The 17493-nt window shown below is 39.0% G+C and overlaps 1 protein-coding gene across 5 annotated transcripts; it reads right to left on the bottom strand.

The window, feature by feature from the left end:
• Nucleotides 1–2101: 2101 nt before the first annotated feature.
• Nucleotides 2102–13718, bottom strand: LOC116311566 (microtubule-associated protein RP/EB family member 3-like). 5 transcript variants are annotated; one of them, XM_031728733.2, is made up of 8 exons: nt 13618–13718; nt 8946–9012; nt 8401–8528; nt 8173–8318; nt 7417–7576; nt 5726–5856; nt 4822–4968; nt 2102–3617 (listed from the first exon to the last, which is right to left on the bottom strand). In XM_031728733.2, exons 3-8 carry the CDS (start codon nt 8519–8521, stop codon nt 3549–3551), a joined length of 774 nt encoding a protein of 257 aa, XP_031584593.1. In that variant the 5' UTR covers nt 8522–8528; nt 8946–9012; nt 13618–13718; the 3' UTR covers nt 2102–3548. The 5 variants fall into 5 exon arrangements, with proteins under 5 accessions (XP_031584593.1, XP_031584622.1, XP_031584600.1 ...); XM_031728762.2 differs by having other exon boundaries at nt 8401–8525; XM_031728740.2 differs by having other exon boundaries at nt 13484–13620.
• Between the last annotated feature and the right edge of the window lie 3775 nt (nt 13719–17493).

Below are 17493 nucleotides of genomic sequence, written 5' to 3'. Positions count from 1 at the left end.
CAAGTTTAAACACATTATAAGGAATTTATTAAACGCGTCTTCAAAACGTAATCATAGAAGACCCCGATTCATTTTAAAAAACTAAATAAAAAATTAATATGACTTCGGTTTTAAAAAATAAAATAAATTTTTTAAAAAAATCTACAATTTAATGTAAAATAAACAGTAACTGCATTTTGATAACTGTTTTTAAATTTTCAAAAAATTAAAAAAAGAATTAGCGCAAAACTTACATTTTAATACTTTTTAACTTAATACCAAAATTAATATCCTTGGGGTTATCTCTTATCTATTTTGTTATGCCATACTATATTAATTAGTATTGAGCCATTTTAGATTTTATAGAGTACAGTGGTCCTCTTTTAATCCTGCCCGAGAGCCCCAACTCCAACATCCTTTGTCCACAATATCCACTCTCCCACCCAATGACTGTAGTAGACTGTTTTCTACAGTCATTGCTCCCACTTCTGTAACTTTCCTTTTCCGGTCACAATCTCTACCACACCTCTTTCATACCTCTCACCCATACATCTTATCTGTTTGTTATTTTACTTTATTTTAGTAGTCAGACAATATTAGACATTTAATGTCATTTCATTAACCAATAATTACCTAATTGTGAAAATGATCTCTAAAGCATATTTAGAGCATCAGATATCTAGATTTAGTCCAACTCAATGGTTCTACCTTCAAGTGTTATAATTATCTGTTTTGGATCATAATTGACAAAACAAATATTTTGTAAATAAATAAATTGTAGTCATCGCAGCCTCTAGAAAATTTGATGTTTCCACTTTTTGAAGATTTATAGATTATAATAATATATGCCAATAGTTGAAATCCTAAATATGACACATAACTAATTCTATCATGAAGCTGCATGCTTTAAAAAACAGGTACAATTCAAAGGCTATGACTTCCTATGCATCTAAGGCTATTCTGCTCTTATTTTCTATTTTGTGAACAGGAAGTTGAACATCAGGTACTCTACTGCTCAGCTTTGAATAAAACATTCAGCTCATTTCCATTTGCCTGTGAAAAGTTCATTATCTCATCCTCTATGCTGTCATCACTGATAACTGCCAGGTCCAATTAAACCATCAGCATGCTGCAGTTTTCTGTCTGGCTGCCATCTCTGTGGAGCAGACGGTCGAGTACAGCCTGCAGCGTTGCTTAGCGTTTGGCACAAACCTCCCAAATCCCTCAGCAGACCTCCTCCACTCACTGTAAGTGGAAGTATAATCCTGGAACTGAGTGGACGTCTCAGTGTGTCTTGCTCTTTTGTAGGTCGTGAAACATCTCACTACTGATTCATAAATATTTTTCCATGTGTGAAAGCTTTCTTGGCAACATAGTGGCAGACCTATGCATTGTTGTAGAACTATGTCGAGTATGTGAGCCTGTAAATATTTGAGGAGGCCCGTTCCCTCATTATTTCATCTCAGATTAAGCCGATAAAAGATCTGGAGTTGATTCAAACTGTTGAACTTTTCACTGCAACTTTCAATATGAGGTCCAAAGAGATATCAGTGCAACTGACTGCTTGGAGGCAACATTTAGCAAACATGTGCTGGGTCTGACTGTTGTGGGTGTGATGTGATCAGTATGCTGCTGATTTGCATAAGCAAAAATGATGTAAATAGAAAACGCTGCTCCTAATGAATAAAAAACAGGAACTACATGAGACTGTGGGGTCTCTGAGTAGTATACTTAACAACCACGGTGTAGGACTGGTCACGGTCCTTCATCCTGACAGCAGTCAGGCTGTACCATACCCAGACAGGAGAAATACTGTTTAAAAATGCATGTATATTGTTATCATTCCCACTGCACTTTATGTAGATATAAAAAAGTAAAATCCTGGTGTATTTTACTGTATATAGTAACCATGTGTGCATAGTACAGTATTTTGGCTTTTTTTGTTCACTATTTTTCTTATTTATTTTTTTCTATTTTTATTGTTTTCTAATATGTCTCTAATTTCCATATTTTTCCTGTGCCTTTGCGCTGTTATAACAAGGGAATTTCTCCAGTGTGTGATTAAATAAAGTCCATATCTATGTAAAAACATGGCAGCAGGGAAGCAGACAGCACACAGTGATGAATTCTGTTACTTTTTTTGAACCTCATAGCTTTATTTCATTCCAGCAGTGAGTCCAAATGATGCAAGTTTATCACATGGCTGCTGTGGCAAGGTGAGAGAGGGTCTGATGTTATCTTCTCTCAGACTGATCCAACTAATGGCAATCACACTCAGCCTGGCTGTCAATTACAAAAAGACCAAACCTTTAGTTCCATGGCAGCCATTGTGGTGTGTTAACGCTATGCAGCTTATGAAAATTAAATTAAATACAGCAACAGAAGAGTAGTGATAGCAGCTAAAATGTTTAACTCAATTAAAACGGTCAAACATTAGTATTTAGTAGTGTTCGTCTATAGTCTTCTTTTTTACATTTGTTCATTGATAGAATTCAAAGCCTGACATTTAAATAAGTTTAAATTTAAGAATTCAATGCAAAAGAAACAAAAAAAACAAGTCTTTTTCAACAAATCTATAAAATATAAAATTGCATCTTTCTGTGTCGTTCTGGCTATAGCCAGTCACTGCATGTTGGCATTTTGGATCATTTCAGTCAGCTTTTTTTGCTACATTTAGTGCAAGACCTTCAGTTTCTACAAATCCAAAACCACATCTTGTGTTTTTCAGAAACTGTTTAGAGCAGATTAAAAAATATAAATAAATAAAAACATAAATACATCTAATGGCTCCTAAACAAGCTGTCTGGACAGTTTCATGAGCAAACCCTCTGTGCTGGGACGACTTAATGAATAAAAACATATCTGTGATGCTTCTACTTCAGAATGATTACTTTTTTACGACGTACATGTGAGCATTTCAGAATCTGTGATATGTCTGTGGGCTAAACGTTCACATGTGTCATCGTGTGCAGCGTGCATGCTGCTCTCTGGATAGGCTTAACGCCTTTTTATAATCTCACTTTGAGCCACTTCAAGCCAAAATCTTCTAAAGCTGATCACATTATGTGGAAAACATTGTGTGGTTTCATGTTTAAACTTTGCAGAGAACCCTGATCAATATGTGTGTCTGTGTGTGGTCAACAATCAGAGTGCATGATGGGAGAAAGTGACCTGCCTCGTCAGACAGATTCATAGCACTCCAGAGCTGTTTGTCATCTCACTGCCGTTAACTATAAACCTGCGACACACCAGCAGGATGAGAAGCCCCGCAGTACAGTTGTCCCATCAGGTTAGAACAAATCGAGTAAGCCAAGCCAGGCTGCTGCGTCTGAGTCCAGACCTTTCTGGGTTAAGCGTCCTTTACTAGTAAGAGTTTGGAAAGGAAGTGAGGTGGTACTGCAAAGATGTTGTGAGATGGACAGCCGTGGACAAGACAGGCGAAGTAAGGGGAGTTTCTAAATGTAAACTAATTAGAGGGAAAACAAAAAGGGGCAAAAATGGCAATTAAGGTCAGATTAAAGGAAGAGAGGTGGAGGGGTGATGACAGTGATAAAGAGGAGAGGAAGAGTTCAGTACTCCTCGTGTTCTCCTCGTGCTCCTTCATCAATTTCATCATCTTCTGGTGGTGCAAATCCCTCCTGGAAAAGATAAGAACAGTGTTTCAGGCTTTATCAGCTGCTGGTCATCTTTCATAATTTTTTTTCTACATTTGTTCATAATCTCAGTATTTTTAAAGATTTCCTCCTTGCAGCAATACGTTACAAGACACAGCTGTTCACTCAGATGTCTCTGTACCTCACTGAGGTGCTTTATTGCTTTACTGACAGGCTGATTTCTAATTTTGTGGTAATCTAACCAGATTTAGGTAAAGGCTGCAAAATGCTGTGATGGATGACAGAAAAGAGTAAAATGCAGCCATATCGAAGAATAATCATGAGATACGTACGGCAGGTTCTCAGTAACAGCTGGAATATGGGATTTTCCTTGTAATACTACAAACACACTTTAAATAAATGTATAATTAATTTTTGAATCTTTCTGACATGGGTCTCGTACCGTGGAGAGTACAACCATCACCCACCTCCACTCCCTCGCTGGTCTCCACTCATAATGCACTTAACAAAGAAACAAAGAGTACCAGAGTACTCTTGAGTTTGTCCCAGCACCTCACCCCTCCTCTCTCACACTTGCTAGCTTTGGGGAGTGCTTGAAAAGCACTCACAGAGAACACAGAAGGTCTGTGATTTTATGCATCTTGTGGTTTAATTAGAGCCATTTTTGGAAGTAGTGACAAGCTGTCCTCTCTTGTGTCTTACTATTATTATGTCATAGAAGCAGCTGTAGTTTCAGATGTGTCAAAGGTCTATGCTCAGCCACTGTTAGCATCGTACCACATGCCTGAATCCAAATGAACCGTGTCACAGTGATCAAACAAGGTAAACAAACTGGACTTTGCTCATGGCTCAGATCAGCCTAAAATGTTTAAAATTCCATAATCAGGAATTCAAGGAATTATAATTGGCTCATTACCTGGGAACATGTGCATGACTGCAAGCAGTGTGGAGCATGTAACTCTGAATGCAGGCTGGTGAACATTTGACTATTCAAATGTTCACCTGCTGCAGATGACATAAATATGTGATGCCTTCGGTAAAGTCAGGGGATAAGGAATTAATCTGAATACTGTGGGAAATAAATGTTCTAACAACCAATACACATATCGTCTGATTTCTTGTAATATCTCAAGATATTTTATGAAAGCCTGAGACCAGTCCACCCCCCCAAATTCCTGGTCTGTGCCGTAATTGCTGCATGTAAGTAAACACTTTGGCCTGTATTTACCTCTGTAGCATACAGGATGTCCATGATTTTGCTCAAAACTGGGTTGTTTTCGTTCTCCTGGCAGATGAGTTCAATGTCTCTCAGCTTCCCAAAGTAGAAGTCCCTCTCCTTCTCCAGCCCGTCTATGGTCACCTTCAGATCGAGCAACTATGACCAGAAACAACCGTGGAAAACATGATGAGGGAGGCAGTTGAAACAACAATGTTGCTCAACAATAAAAACAAAAAAACAGAAGACACAAAACAGAAGATATGATATCATAACATGCTCACAAAGCTGCAGCATTTTAAGGAAAAAAGGTACATATAAATTTTGTGTAATAATGTCCACAGTCAACTAACAGGATGTGAAGATTTGTTGAGTCAGTCCTGTTTTTACCATCATGATCTGTGTCAGTCTGGTCATATCAGACCTTTTCAGTGTTTTCAGCCTAACTCGTGTGAGTCAGAAAAACATTCCAAAGTTAAATTGTTGTAACACTCTTACATTTTTCCCACCGACACAGTCCTGGTACTGAAACAAGGAACCAGCTCCAAGACTGGTTCCGCTGCCAAAAAGGTGGCAGCACAAAATTTCTATGCCCAAAGTTGAAACTATTGACGTGTGTAGCTATCAGAGGGAAACTGCAGAGTGACTTAAGAGATTTCCATCCAAAAGTACTCCAGGGTCTGTTAGTGACGCTGTGTCACAGAGCAGATCAGCAGAAATGTGGGCTGGCTCTTAAAGAGTAGTAATCAGAATCCAGCACCAGTACTCACACTGAAAAAAGAAATCTGGGAAGCTTCCAAACCACTACCAACTTCATTAATGCTGAAGGGTTTGAGTAATTATGCAGGTTTGATGTGAGAGCTGCACAAGACCTCTCTTACAGGGTTTTCTTGAAAAGTTATCAGGGCAGCGGTACCTGCTGGTTGAGCTCTATGAGCTCAGCGTCTCCTCCATTACGCGTCACAGGAGGGTTCCTGCGGGCTGATGCTATCTGCCTCTGTGGGGTGGGGACACTCTTTGGTGCTGTGGGAGATGTTCTCATGGAGCCTAAATGAAAGAAGCACATGTTTACATATCTATACATCTATTTAGCTCATCAGCCCCTAAGTATGTTTGAGTATTTAGAGCAAAATCCTTCTTGACGTAAGTTTACTAATCAGGAGCTATTTTGATAATATCTTGTTTGGTAATTTTGCTAAAAAAATACGATTTAAGATCCTTTTTATCCCCCAGAAAGTTATATTTTTACAAAACATCACATCTCTTAATGGCTCAATCCAGAGTGGTGTTTGTTCAGTGAATCTCATGAGAGCATTGAACACATGCCATGTTAATTCATAATATTGACTGAGTAAACCAAAGAAAAGGAAACAGTACACATTTTTACTATAGCATGTAGATACCACAAACTGCCATGAAACTATATTGTGCATGCATCAGTGAAACAGCATGACTGGCTAATGCGTTTCCTGTTTCACCTGGCAAATGGTTCTTTGTGGGGAGGGCTGGGACATAATCCTCCCATTTGTATTCAGGATACTTTAAAGGCCACATAATGTTCCACTTTGAGGCATATTACTGTCAGTTAGTACGCCTCTGTTTTTAATGCTGTGACTCACTACAAAATACCAAACCTCAGAGAACACGGGCAGTGCAGCTCTGATTTTTAACAGCTTTGATTCAGAATTAAAGTCCATACACTCACCTGCCACTTCAATATGTATACCAGTTCAACTGCTCATTAATGCTAAAAAATAATGAGCCAATCATATGGCAGCAGCTCAGTGCATTTAGGCATGCAGACATGATCTGCTGAAGTTTAAATTAAGAGTCAAAATGATGAAGAAAGATGATCTAAGTGACTTTGAACATGACATGTTTGTTGGTGGCCGATGGGCTGTTATACCATTTCAGAATTACACATTTCAGAAACTGCTGATCTACTAGGGTTTTCCCTCACAACAATCTCTAGGGTTTACAGGAAATGGCCTTAAAAAAGGGTAAATATTCAGTCAGCGGCACTTCTCTGGATGAAAAGGCCTTGTTGATGTTCGATGTCACGGTAGAGAGAATGCCTAGACATTGAACCTCGAGTCTACAGCAGCAGCAGAAGACCACACTGGGTACCACTGCTGTCAGCTAAGAATGGGAAACTGAGGCTAGTCACATGGGCTCACCAAAACAGGACAATAACTTTACGAATGCAACATTTTTCAAAGATTGGAAAAATACTGCATTCAAGAAGCTTGGCCTACAGTCTTGAATATTTCCTTAAAGTTTTTCATATTATTAATGCTGTACATGCAGAAAAAATACTAAAATTGTAATATGAGAGTCAAACTACTTAATAGGAAGGAGCTGGCAGACAGATAATCAGAGCCCCTAGTGCTGCCCACAACCAGCCAGGATAGAGCACTCCATAAACTGAGTAACACACTGCACACACACATGCTGCATGGAGGGGATGTTACCTGAGCGAGTGGGTCTTTTAGGTTTATGATGAATAGGTTCACCTGGGTTAGAGGTGGGGATGTGGTAGCATGAAGATGTGAGAGAAGTAAAATGAAGGGTTTAGGTTCACGCACAGCTGACTATGTCGTGTTGTACCTGGATTAGGTGGAGGCGGCGTTCCTTCCTGGCCCTGCCGTGTCAGCAGAGGGTCGTATTCTTTCCCATCATAGTTGGCATCGAAAAACTTCTTAAACCACTGAAGGAACTCAAAATTGTCCTGGAACTTCCCCTTCACCAATTTCTCCACCGGGATGATCTGAAATGTTTTTAAATAGCAGGAGAAAAACATTCTTGAAATGTCAGAAAAGGGATTCTTGGGATTAGATACTCCAATAACTGTCATTTTGGGGTAACAGCAGCCATCTTTAAGATGATCTGCGTGTTATCACCTTGCTTCCTTCAGTCAAGGTAAATGATCCCCCAAAAAATCACATTCATAATAATAGAATGACAACTTTAAAGACAACTTTATCTACAGTACAGTTAAAAACAATTTAGACTGTGCCACAGTACTTTAACTGTACCGACTTAAATAGAAAACAGAGTGGTTCTTATATACAACTTCACCCAAGCCGTTTTAGCTATGCTTTTTCTACTTAAACATTCGTACTCTGATGGATGCCTCTAAGAGCTTAGGGTTAGTCCAAGTTTGTCCAAGGTTATTCGGCATGTAGGCTGGAGCAGCCAGGGATTGAGCCACTAACCTTTTGATGAGTAGTTGACCTGCGCTACCTCCTGACCTACAGCCACCACCACCACTTAAGATCAGTGAGTTTTAATAGGAACTAATATAAAAGTACTTTTACAGATATGATAATAAGAACAAACAGCAGTTGGTTTCCCTGTTCCCACCTTGTCAACGCTCATTCTCTTGAACGCAGCCTGTAAGACCTTGAAATTGTGGATGTATTCATGTTCCAGTTTTGCATTGAACTTGACTTTCTTCAGTAATATGCAGCCTGGAAACAACATGTCCATGAACTGGCAGTAAGCAGCGCCTGAAAAAGCAGAACAGGAGCACAAAGTCAAGAAAAACATTTACTTTAATTTGAAGCTTTTTCTCGAGAAGTGTGTGTTTACCTGTACACATCTGCTCGATCTTTGTGTAGGTGAGCTGCAGAGAGTCGTTCACCCACGCCAACATGTCATGGCGACTCAGGTTCTCTATGGTCATAGAGGTGGAGTGGACATTCACCGCCATCCTCCTGCTAGGCACCCACATACACACAAGCACATGTAAAGATATTAACATCAGTGTAACATCTGAAGCCTCCAGACAATCTTTTTTCACTGACACATAAGTCTGATTAATCTATGAAAATTTGTTTATATCTATATAAAGTAAAAGTAAGCGACTCCACACAATGAAGAATATGTGTATGCAGTTAATGCTGTACAGCCATAATGGCAAAAAGGAGCATGTTAAATGACAGAGAATTCATGATCTTTTTTATTTTCTTATTTTATTTACCTTTTTTTTTTTATGTTTACGATTTTTGATTGACAGCAAAATCACCATTTGGTAATTTTGAATAACCTATTGCATCTTTATCTTCATGTTTTATTACGTTTATTTAGGTTTGCATGCTTTATAATAAAACATATGGGAACACACATTTACTCACCTGTGCTGGGTGTGTGTTGGTGCGTACTGCTGAGAACTGGGTTGTGCTTGACCACTTATACAAAGACCTGGAGACAGAAACCGGTATCATGTTCAGTATCAGCCCGGTTACAGTTTATACTTCACATAAGGTAATCATCTACTCAAAAATGCAAATTTAACTATCTGGGGACATGTTTACATGACTTATAATAAGTTTTTGAATTATGTTGAAACACTGTAATTGACCAAGTCACAATGATTTAACCCTTTAAAGAAAACTCAAAACCAACAAAATGTAGCAACATTAAGGTCTTTAGTTCAAGCTGACCAAATATGAAATCCATGTGATTAAATCTGTGTGCCGATTTCTACTAAAACACTGAGAAATCCAAACTGGCTGACTTCTTGTTGGGTTTAGGGCACAGCTCCTAGATCCGTTTTTGTACATCTTTGGATATTTGAGGTGTTTACATAATTTCATAAACATATGTGAAACACTGTGGTGTGGCTACTTTATTAAAATGCTGTAAGTGAAGCTACATTTTGCACCCCAAACATGGGAGACTCAGTTCTGACGCACACATGTGCAAATTTCTGAGGTCTCAAACAAATAATCAGTGAAATTTCAATAAGAACATCTTAAACAATAAAAACTAAACATAAAGTAGAGTAAACTCTTAATAGAAACTGACTGAAACCAAACTGAATGCAAAACAAGAAAATACATAAACTGCAAACCATAAAAATAGGTCATGGAGGTTTACCCCTCGCCAGGGTTACAGAGGGACATGCCACAGAAAACCTGAGGCCAGGCCTTTAATCTCTGCCCAGTTAATCCTGTTAGCCCAGGTTCAACATGCTCTGCCCATCGCAGTTCAGACCACCTGTAGGTGCATCAGACAAACATAAAAACCAACCCAGCAGGGATGCATCACACTGACAGGTGAGATAAGGAAAAATCCAACAATACCACAGCATTTCCTGTGAGCTGACGGCCTCCAAAATAAACACAATACAGGATGTTGTGCTGAACAATCACTTCCTGACTGCAGCCAGTGAATCTGCCAGATATTCCAGTATTTCAGTGTTTGAACAGAGTCCTCAAATAAAATACTACAGTTCAGCTACTCTGTGAACTCTAAGCAGTTAAATAATGAAGTCTGCTCTATGACTTTTTCACCCACCCATGATGCAAAGCTGACAGTTATTCAAACAACTTTCAGGTCACTGTGACCGTTCAGGCAAATTATTCAAGGGTGACACGGTACTACAACAACTCACAACTGTATTTATTTCTTATCAGCACAGCTAAAATAACACCCCAGCTGGCCACAAGTTTCAGGTCATATAAGGACACGGATTTTCATGGATTTTGAACTTAGTAGGTTTTTAGCACCTTTTTTCTGGATCAGACTGGCAGGTGATGACAACGTGCAGTGATGTGAAAAAGGAAGTTTTCTCAGGAGTCTGTGCAGTCCTGTGAAAAACTAAATACACTCAGTGATTCAATAGTCTGTAGAACTACTTTCAGCACTTGAAGTAGTTGTTTTCTGTCTGACTTTATTCTGGCCAAGTCTTCTTTACAACATTGCTTTGGTACATTGTGGTTTGTGGGCATTCATCTATACACAGTTCTCTTAGATCCAACCACAGCATTTCAATCAGGTTTGCGTGTGGACTTTGATCCACTGATTGATTCTTTTCAATCAGTGATTCTTTTCTTTTTAAGCCAAGGAAATTTATAATATATTTTTACTTAATCTTTCCAGGGAAGATACTAACTAGGCAACTTTTCTGCTTTAGACTTTAGACATTAGACTTGTGCTGTGTCATTGTTGATATTGCTGTGTCACTACTAATGCAGCAAAATGCTGCTGTTGCTGGCACCTTGTTTCAGTAGATTCACACTTCAGATTAGGTAATGTGTCATCAATGACAGCAGTTCATTGGAAAAGAAGGAAAGAAAATTATCTTCATTTGCACACATGTATAAATGCTGTTGCTTGCAAGCTACAAGTATTAACAACACATTGTTCTGATTTATTTTATACCATCAAAAATATCAATATCACAATTTTTTTTTAACTATTGTGGCATAATCTTGAGCTGTTTTCAGACATCCCTAATACACAGTGGGGGAAAGTACTATATATTCAGGGTATAAGGTACGGAAATGCAGGAAGCAAACTATCCTGAAGTTTCCAGAGAAATTTCCAACTCAAACCTAAAAAAACCCCTGACATCTCCCCTCTATTTTAATTGTAATTTCCAGAAAATTCCAAACACCATCCACACATAGCAGCCAACTGTTTTTGCAATTATTTCACTTGTTTAAGTCAAAAATAAATTTGGGTGTTCTTTTAAATGTTATTACTTTATGTTGATAGGAACACACTTTGATAGACTTCAGATTAATTTAAAAACCATCAAAATGTGAGTACAGACTCACTGAGCAATAAAGTGATGTAACATTATTCAGCTCCTGATTGTGTTTTGCTTTGTGTGATGTTAGTTTTGGAGACTCTCTACAATATGGACAAAAAATATGCTTATAAAAAGTGTAACCAGACTAATGAGTGTGACCCAGCAGCACTGAAACATTGTAAAATAAACACTTGAATAAATATGATATAATAATTTTAGATCAAAGCTCTGCAACTAAATCAGAGATTTTTCCGCACAGGCAAACTAACCACATCAACAATTATAAAAGACACTTTTGGTTTTCAAAGTCAAAATAACATGGGAAATTCAGAGACTATAGTCAAATAAGGTAACAGACAGCATCATCAAGGACCACAGCCACCCAGCACATCAGCTGTTCTCCCTGTTACCATCTGGCAGATGTTACAGGAGTCTGTCTGCTCGGACTACAAGACTTAAAAACTGTTTTTTACCACCAAGCCATTCGCCTCAACCACAAAACTTAAACACAAACACCACACTCCACAGCACGCACACAGAAGATGCCCTACAGTTTCACAGGTACATACTACACTCTGCACTGGTCACCCCACTTTTATTAGTATTTAAATAAGAAAAAAAAACCTTATTCTGTGCAATACTGTACTAACTGCCACTCAAAAATTTTGTACTGCTCAGTTTGTACCGCTGCTCACTCCTGCCACTTATCTCATGTGCAATTACTAATCACCAAAGGACCATTTTGATCCAGCAGAAAACTCTAATAATCAACAACAGATAATTTTTTTTATTACTATAATTTGCTGTTTTAAAATAGGCAATTTTTTCAGTGTTAAAAAATGGTTCTGTAATACCTTTCTTAAATGTGACAAAATCTCCAACACCACTGACTGAAATGCAGCCCAGACCATGACAGTCTCCACCATGTTGTACAGATGGCTGCAGACACTCGTTGTTGTACCTCTCCCCTCATTCTCTTTTGAATTTATTGATGATGATCAGAAACACAAATTCCTAATTCTAATTCATTACTAAATAAGACCCACTGCCACTAATTTTCAGTCCAGTTTTTGTAAGTTGGCATATCTCAGATTATTACGATTATTTTTTAAACACACTGCACACACCATGGTGAGATATGCCAAGTTTTAAGCTAAAGCCTCGTTGGGAATCACCTTGCTGGTGCAAAAATACTATTTATGCGTTTTATGTTATCTTTGGTATTTTACACAGCTCCAACTAAAGAAATGATGTGTTTTTTGTGACAGGCTGTTAGTAAAAACTTGCTTAGCTTGTCCTGATACATTTTCAGATTTATTGTAAAAAAAAAACATTGGTAGGCTGACAACAGCTGTCCTCTCTTTCTTTTATTAATATAACCCATACATTTATTTTAAAGCTTTAATTAGCAAATATTTTTCTATTTTACATTTATAGTGTTAATTATGAAGCTACTAATAAATCATGCTGATAGATTGACCTATAAAGTGATAGTTTTTTTCTTTTTTTTCCGTAAAGTCTGACGTACTGTCAGGAAATAAACTAACAGTAACAATAATTAACAGAATACAATATTACTAATTAAAAGACGTAATAACTAAAATTAACTAACAATAATTTCAGACTTTTACAGGACACTTCTGCTTAGTTTGAAATAATATTGTGGTGGTTATAAAGAGCTCTTTGTCAACAGGTTTTTAATCAGATAAGGGGCTCAATCTGATAAAAACTTCATTTTTTTATCAGCAGAGATAATTTTGCATTTTATAGTTTGATCTAAGCAGGCTATAAAAAGTGTGGTAATGCAATAGTTATAAACCATGGTTTGTTGGACAGTTAACGGCTGAACTTCGGTCTCACGGCTCGGTGTTTTGACAGTTGACGTTACAGTCGTTTCAGCGCTGCTCAGACCGATCAGCTAGCTCCCGGCTAACTGCTCGCCCCCCGCCTGTTGTGGTGGGGCTCCGTGGGTGTTTGGCTACTGTTGTTTTAAATAAGCGGATTTTTCCAGCTTATTTAATGTCCCCAAACTTGTATCCGCTAACTTTAACACATTCGAGCGTAACTGAAAGCGCGACTTTTCCAGGCTAACGTTACCCCCCTCTGGAGGCCTTTTCGATAATACACACGCACCTTACTAGCCAACGACTGGCTGTCACCTACGGGACGGTTGGAGTCTTTATCCCGTGAAAGAGTCACACAGTCGGTCAGACAGCACAGACTGGGCAGTGCGGAATGCCGTTTTCATTAAAGTTCTTGTTACTTACTGAGGCTACCGCCGTCTCTCTGCTTCTGCTGATGGGCTTTCTGTTGCTATAACCCCGACTGTCGCCCAAGCAAGTTGCGCGAGATTGCTACCCACTAAGCCACCAGCAATGCGCATGTGCGGCGCAGTGTATAAATTTTTACAGGAGTTTCAGTGAAACTGGGTCCGCTGAGCGGCCATGATGGAGACGGACTCTAGCAGCGTGACTGCGCCACAGTATTTTTTCTGGAAGAAGCGCTCACTGTGGCGTTTAAACATTGTATTCACCCCATATAAGCGTAGTATAAGTGGGTCTGAAGGACGTTAACACACATGAATTTTAGTTTGAGGATAGGAGAGATCAATTTAATTCTTAACCTGATTGAATTGATTTCTTATCACAAAAATACGGTGGCCCTGAAGTGCAAGGGCCACCGTACAAAAAGAGCTGGATATCAGAAACTATAAGATGTTAATTTGGTAACAAGCAGGTCTGTACTAATGATGTCAAAAAGAACTAAAACCCAAGGATTCCTAATACATCACAGGGATGCTGTTAAGTTCCAGAAGAATAAAACTCAGGTAATCACTGGACCGGTTTGAAATTTACTTTATTCCCAGTTTATAGACATGAATAGGAAGAGAGAAAAAAAAACATAATTCATAGCTTGCCTGAGGGAACACTCAGAAACTGATTGTCACAACATAAGCTAACATCAAAATGCTCAGCAAACCATAACTCAAACGTAGTACACCCTAGCAAACGCAACGTGAAACCCAAGGTGTGCTGGTCAACAGAGGCTTTTTCTTGCAGATGTTAAAATAGTCCGACCAGGAAAAATGCAGGTCCTGTATTAGAGCTCCTAAAAATCTGATGTGATTAAACAGATTCATATCAGATTCAAGTGCAGTGTGGATCTGAGGAGTCGATGAATATCAATGACCTAATGGTTAAATTTGAATTTCTTTGAAACGACCTTTTTGTCGTTTATCCACTGACTCAGGGCCTGTGATTCATCTCTCCATGCATTCTTTAACTCCTCATAGATATTAGCGATTAGTGATTAGTGATACATTATAAAGTCATTATCAAGATCTGTTTAAAAAGAGCTTCAGGTCATTTGCATAAAGAGAGAACAGGAAGTAAGCAAGGCAAACTTAGTACACTTTCTGTTTTCTGCCAGAGAGAAAGCTTCTCATCATAGAAAGATCCAGATCTGAGAAATTATACCTATACCATTTCAATTTGGCAATCAGCAGTGTGTCAAGGAAAGAAGTTAAACCCAGGAATGCAGCTCCTGCTACTTTATCATTGTTAGATTCTGTGAGCCATCATGTTTCATATCATCATGTCAGGGTCCTGGGTCGGAGCGACCCAGGGTCCCTGAGCAGTTGTGAATTATATTGTTATATGTATAGGTGATACTGTGCTGCTGTTCTGTGTCCACATTTCTATATAGGCAGGTGTGTGTGTGTGTGTGTGTGTGTGTGTGTGTGTGTGTGTGTGTGTGTGTGTGTGTGTGTGTGTGTGTGTATGTGTTTGGCTGTAGGATGAATGTCAAGCACCTGCAGGCCTGATGGGTTTGGTCCTGCTGGAGGACTGGTCACACCCGAAGCTCCTGCCACACACCTGTTGGTGATCAGGGCTCGTCGGGGGAGCTATTTAGGAGAGTGCTGGAGCTCCCACCGACGCGGGATCATTGCATGAGACTCCACGTTAGTCTTCAGCTTAGTAAAGTTAGTGTGTGTATGCCCGCAGTTGTAAAGTGTCCTGACGGCTGCTTCTGTTGTTTCCCCAGGAGAAGTGTGGAGCACCAGACAGCAGCCAGCACGAGGAGTGCTGAGACACGGGAGCGGAGAGCACAAAGACACGGACTTTTCAGGGAAAGACACGACACGGGAGTCAGGGGAGAGCATGGGGATTTATTGTTGTTTTTTTCCATACACTGTAAATAAACGCACTGTTTACACACAGAGCTCCGCGCCTGGGTCCTCCTTCCCCACATCCCCACGGTTTGCCAGGGCAAACCGTGACACATCAAGAGTTTTTTGATGCTAAGCGAACAGATTATTCTCATTAAAGTACTTTTTCATCTGGTTCACGACAATTTCTCATCTTTGGTATTATCAAGTGTCACAAAATACAGTGAAAAGTGTTTGTTTTACATGAGCCCAGATTCACTAAACCCTGACCAAGACAGGTCTTCACGACTTACATGCTGAGATTTATCAGGATAATACAGATAACAGACATTAAGGATGTTCCTCTACATTCCTCTGAATGTAATGCCACCATTTCGCTTAGTTGTTTAAGCATTCCTTCCTCTAGTAACACAGACATACATAACTTTCTTTTTATATATTTGCACCTTGCATAAAGCCAGTTTCCTGTAAGGATTATTAAAGTTTTTGCAATCTGATACACGTATCAGCTCATGCAGACGGAGAAAGACTTGTTGAAATGTGTCAAAAGGTTAATGACGTAGCCTCAGTCTACTTTAGGGGAAATAGTATATTACAGTGTGGATATGAGAACCTACACTTATTCAGTAATCTTTTCTGCATGTTCTGAAATGCAGACCCACTGGTCTCTGCTGTGTTGCCTTCTCAGTGTCATCAAAGTTCCCAAAGTCGGATAGGCACAGAGTGATATCGTGACTAGATGGATGGGTGGATGGATGCATTACCCAGGCTGGAAAGCACAGAGAGTCAGGATTAAAAAGTCAATTTGAAAACAGAAGAGTGACACCAAAGGTAAACAATGCCAGAAAGACCACAGATATATAATCAAAGTATCAATGTGTGTCTGACGTTTGAACTTTAGAAGACACAAAACGCTTTGAGAACATGGCTTCCTATTATGATGCAGCATTTCTTCAGCATCAAAAATCAGAGTACTTCCAAGTCAAAAACTAGTGCTTCTACCCAGAAATAAAAAATATATATATTTTGTCTTTTCTCACTGAACAACATTTACCAAAAAATGGTGCACAGGAGATCGAACGTCCTGACTCAGGTGAGTATGTGTTGTATCTCACTCAGTAATGTCAGTGCTGTTACCATGGCAGAATACAATTCAGATAGATGTACTGATAAAACAAGCAAAAGAATAATAAACTGGTGTTGTTGTAGTACCTGTTGCAGTAAGTGTCTCTAGAAAACACCCACCAAGCATGGACAGCCATGGACATTGTCATGGCTAAATCTGGTTGGACAGCCATGGCCTTTATATTTCAGGATGTTACAAACACTTAAACTCAACCTGATTCCAACCATTAAATAATTTCCCCCACTGAGCATGACAGACAACCAACATGTATTCAGACATTAAGGCTAGAACAGAAAAGTGAAAGCATACAAACTTTTTTTTTTCGTTGATGTTTGGTTGTGAAATGAATGTGATCAGACAGCCACACAACGGGTAGATTAACTAGTATTACTGGATGCCATTTCTACGTATCTCCATGTAAATGGTGTTTCTGTTTCAGTGTGTTGCATGCTGACCCCATTAGTTATTGTTCACACATACTTGGATGGCACTGTGCTGCAGCAGTTAGTAAGAAGTGTGTGGATATAAATCTGCTGCTCACTGGAGGATATAAATCTGCTGCTCACTGGAGGATTTCTCAGGAGGTTATGAGGAGGAAAAATCTTCTTTTCTGGGTGAGGACTCCTGTAACATGTTATGTCACAGCAGGTAGAACTCTGTCCTCTGAAGCACATTTGTGGTTATTGAAGTAACTTCAGGTCCATTTATGGCAGTACATCACCATGGTAATTTATACTGCACATCTGGAGCAGACAGTGCTCCAGTTAAGAGATCAATAAGTTGAGATCAACAACTCTGACCTAAAACATTCACATAAAAAAAGACACATGACACAGATCTTTCCTTTTT

The sequence above is a fragment of the Oreochromis aureus genome, linkage group 15 (genome assembly GCF_013358895.1).
Source record: "Oreochromis aureus strain Israel breed Guangdong linkage group 15, ZZ_aureus, whole genome shotgun sequence".
Classification (NCBI taxonomy): Eukaryota; Metazoa; Chordata; class Actinopteri; order Cichliformes; family Cichlidae; genus Oreochromis; species Oreochromis aureus.
The sequence above is the reverse complement of the archived record's forward strand: the minus strand, read 5'-3'. Positions and strand labels throughout refer to the sequence as shown.

What these genes read in the sequence shown, in the direction of transcription:
- LOC116311566 (XM_031728733.2), bottom strand. Translation starts at nt 8,521, where the DNA reads ATGGCGGTGAATGTCCACTCCACCTCTATGACCATAGAGAACCTGAGT. An exon ending in TCATAGAGCTCAACCAGCAG is followed by an intron (nt 4,969 to 5,725) that starts GTACCGCTGCCC and finishes TTCTGGTCATAG; the next exon opens with TTGCTCGATCTGAAGGTGAC. An exon ending in ACATCCTGTATGCTACAGAG is followed by an intron (nt 3,618 to 4,821) that starts GTAAATACAGGC and finishes TATCTTTTCCAG; the next exon opens with GAGGGATTTGCACCACCAGA.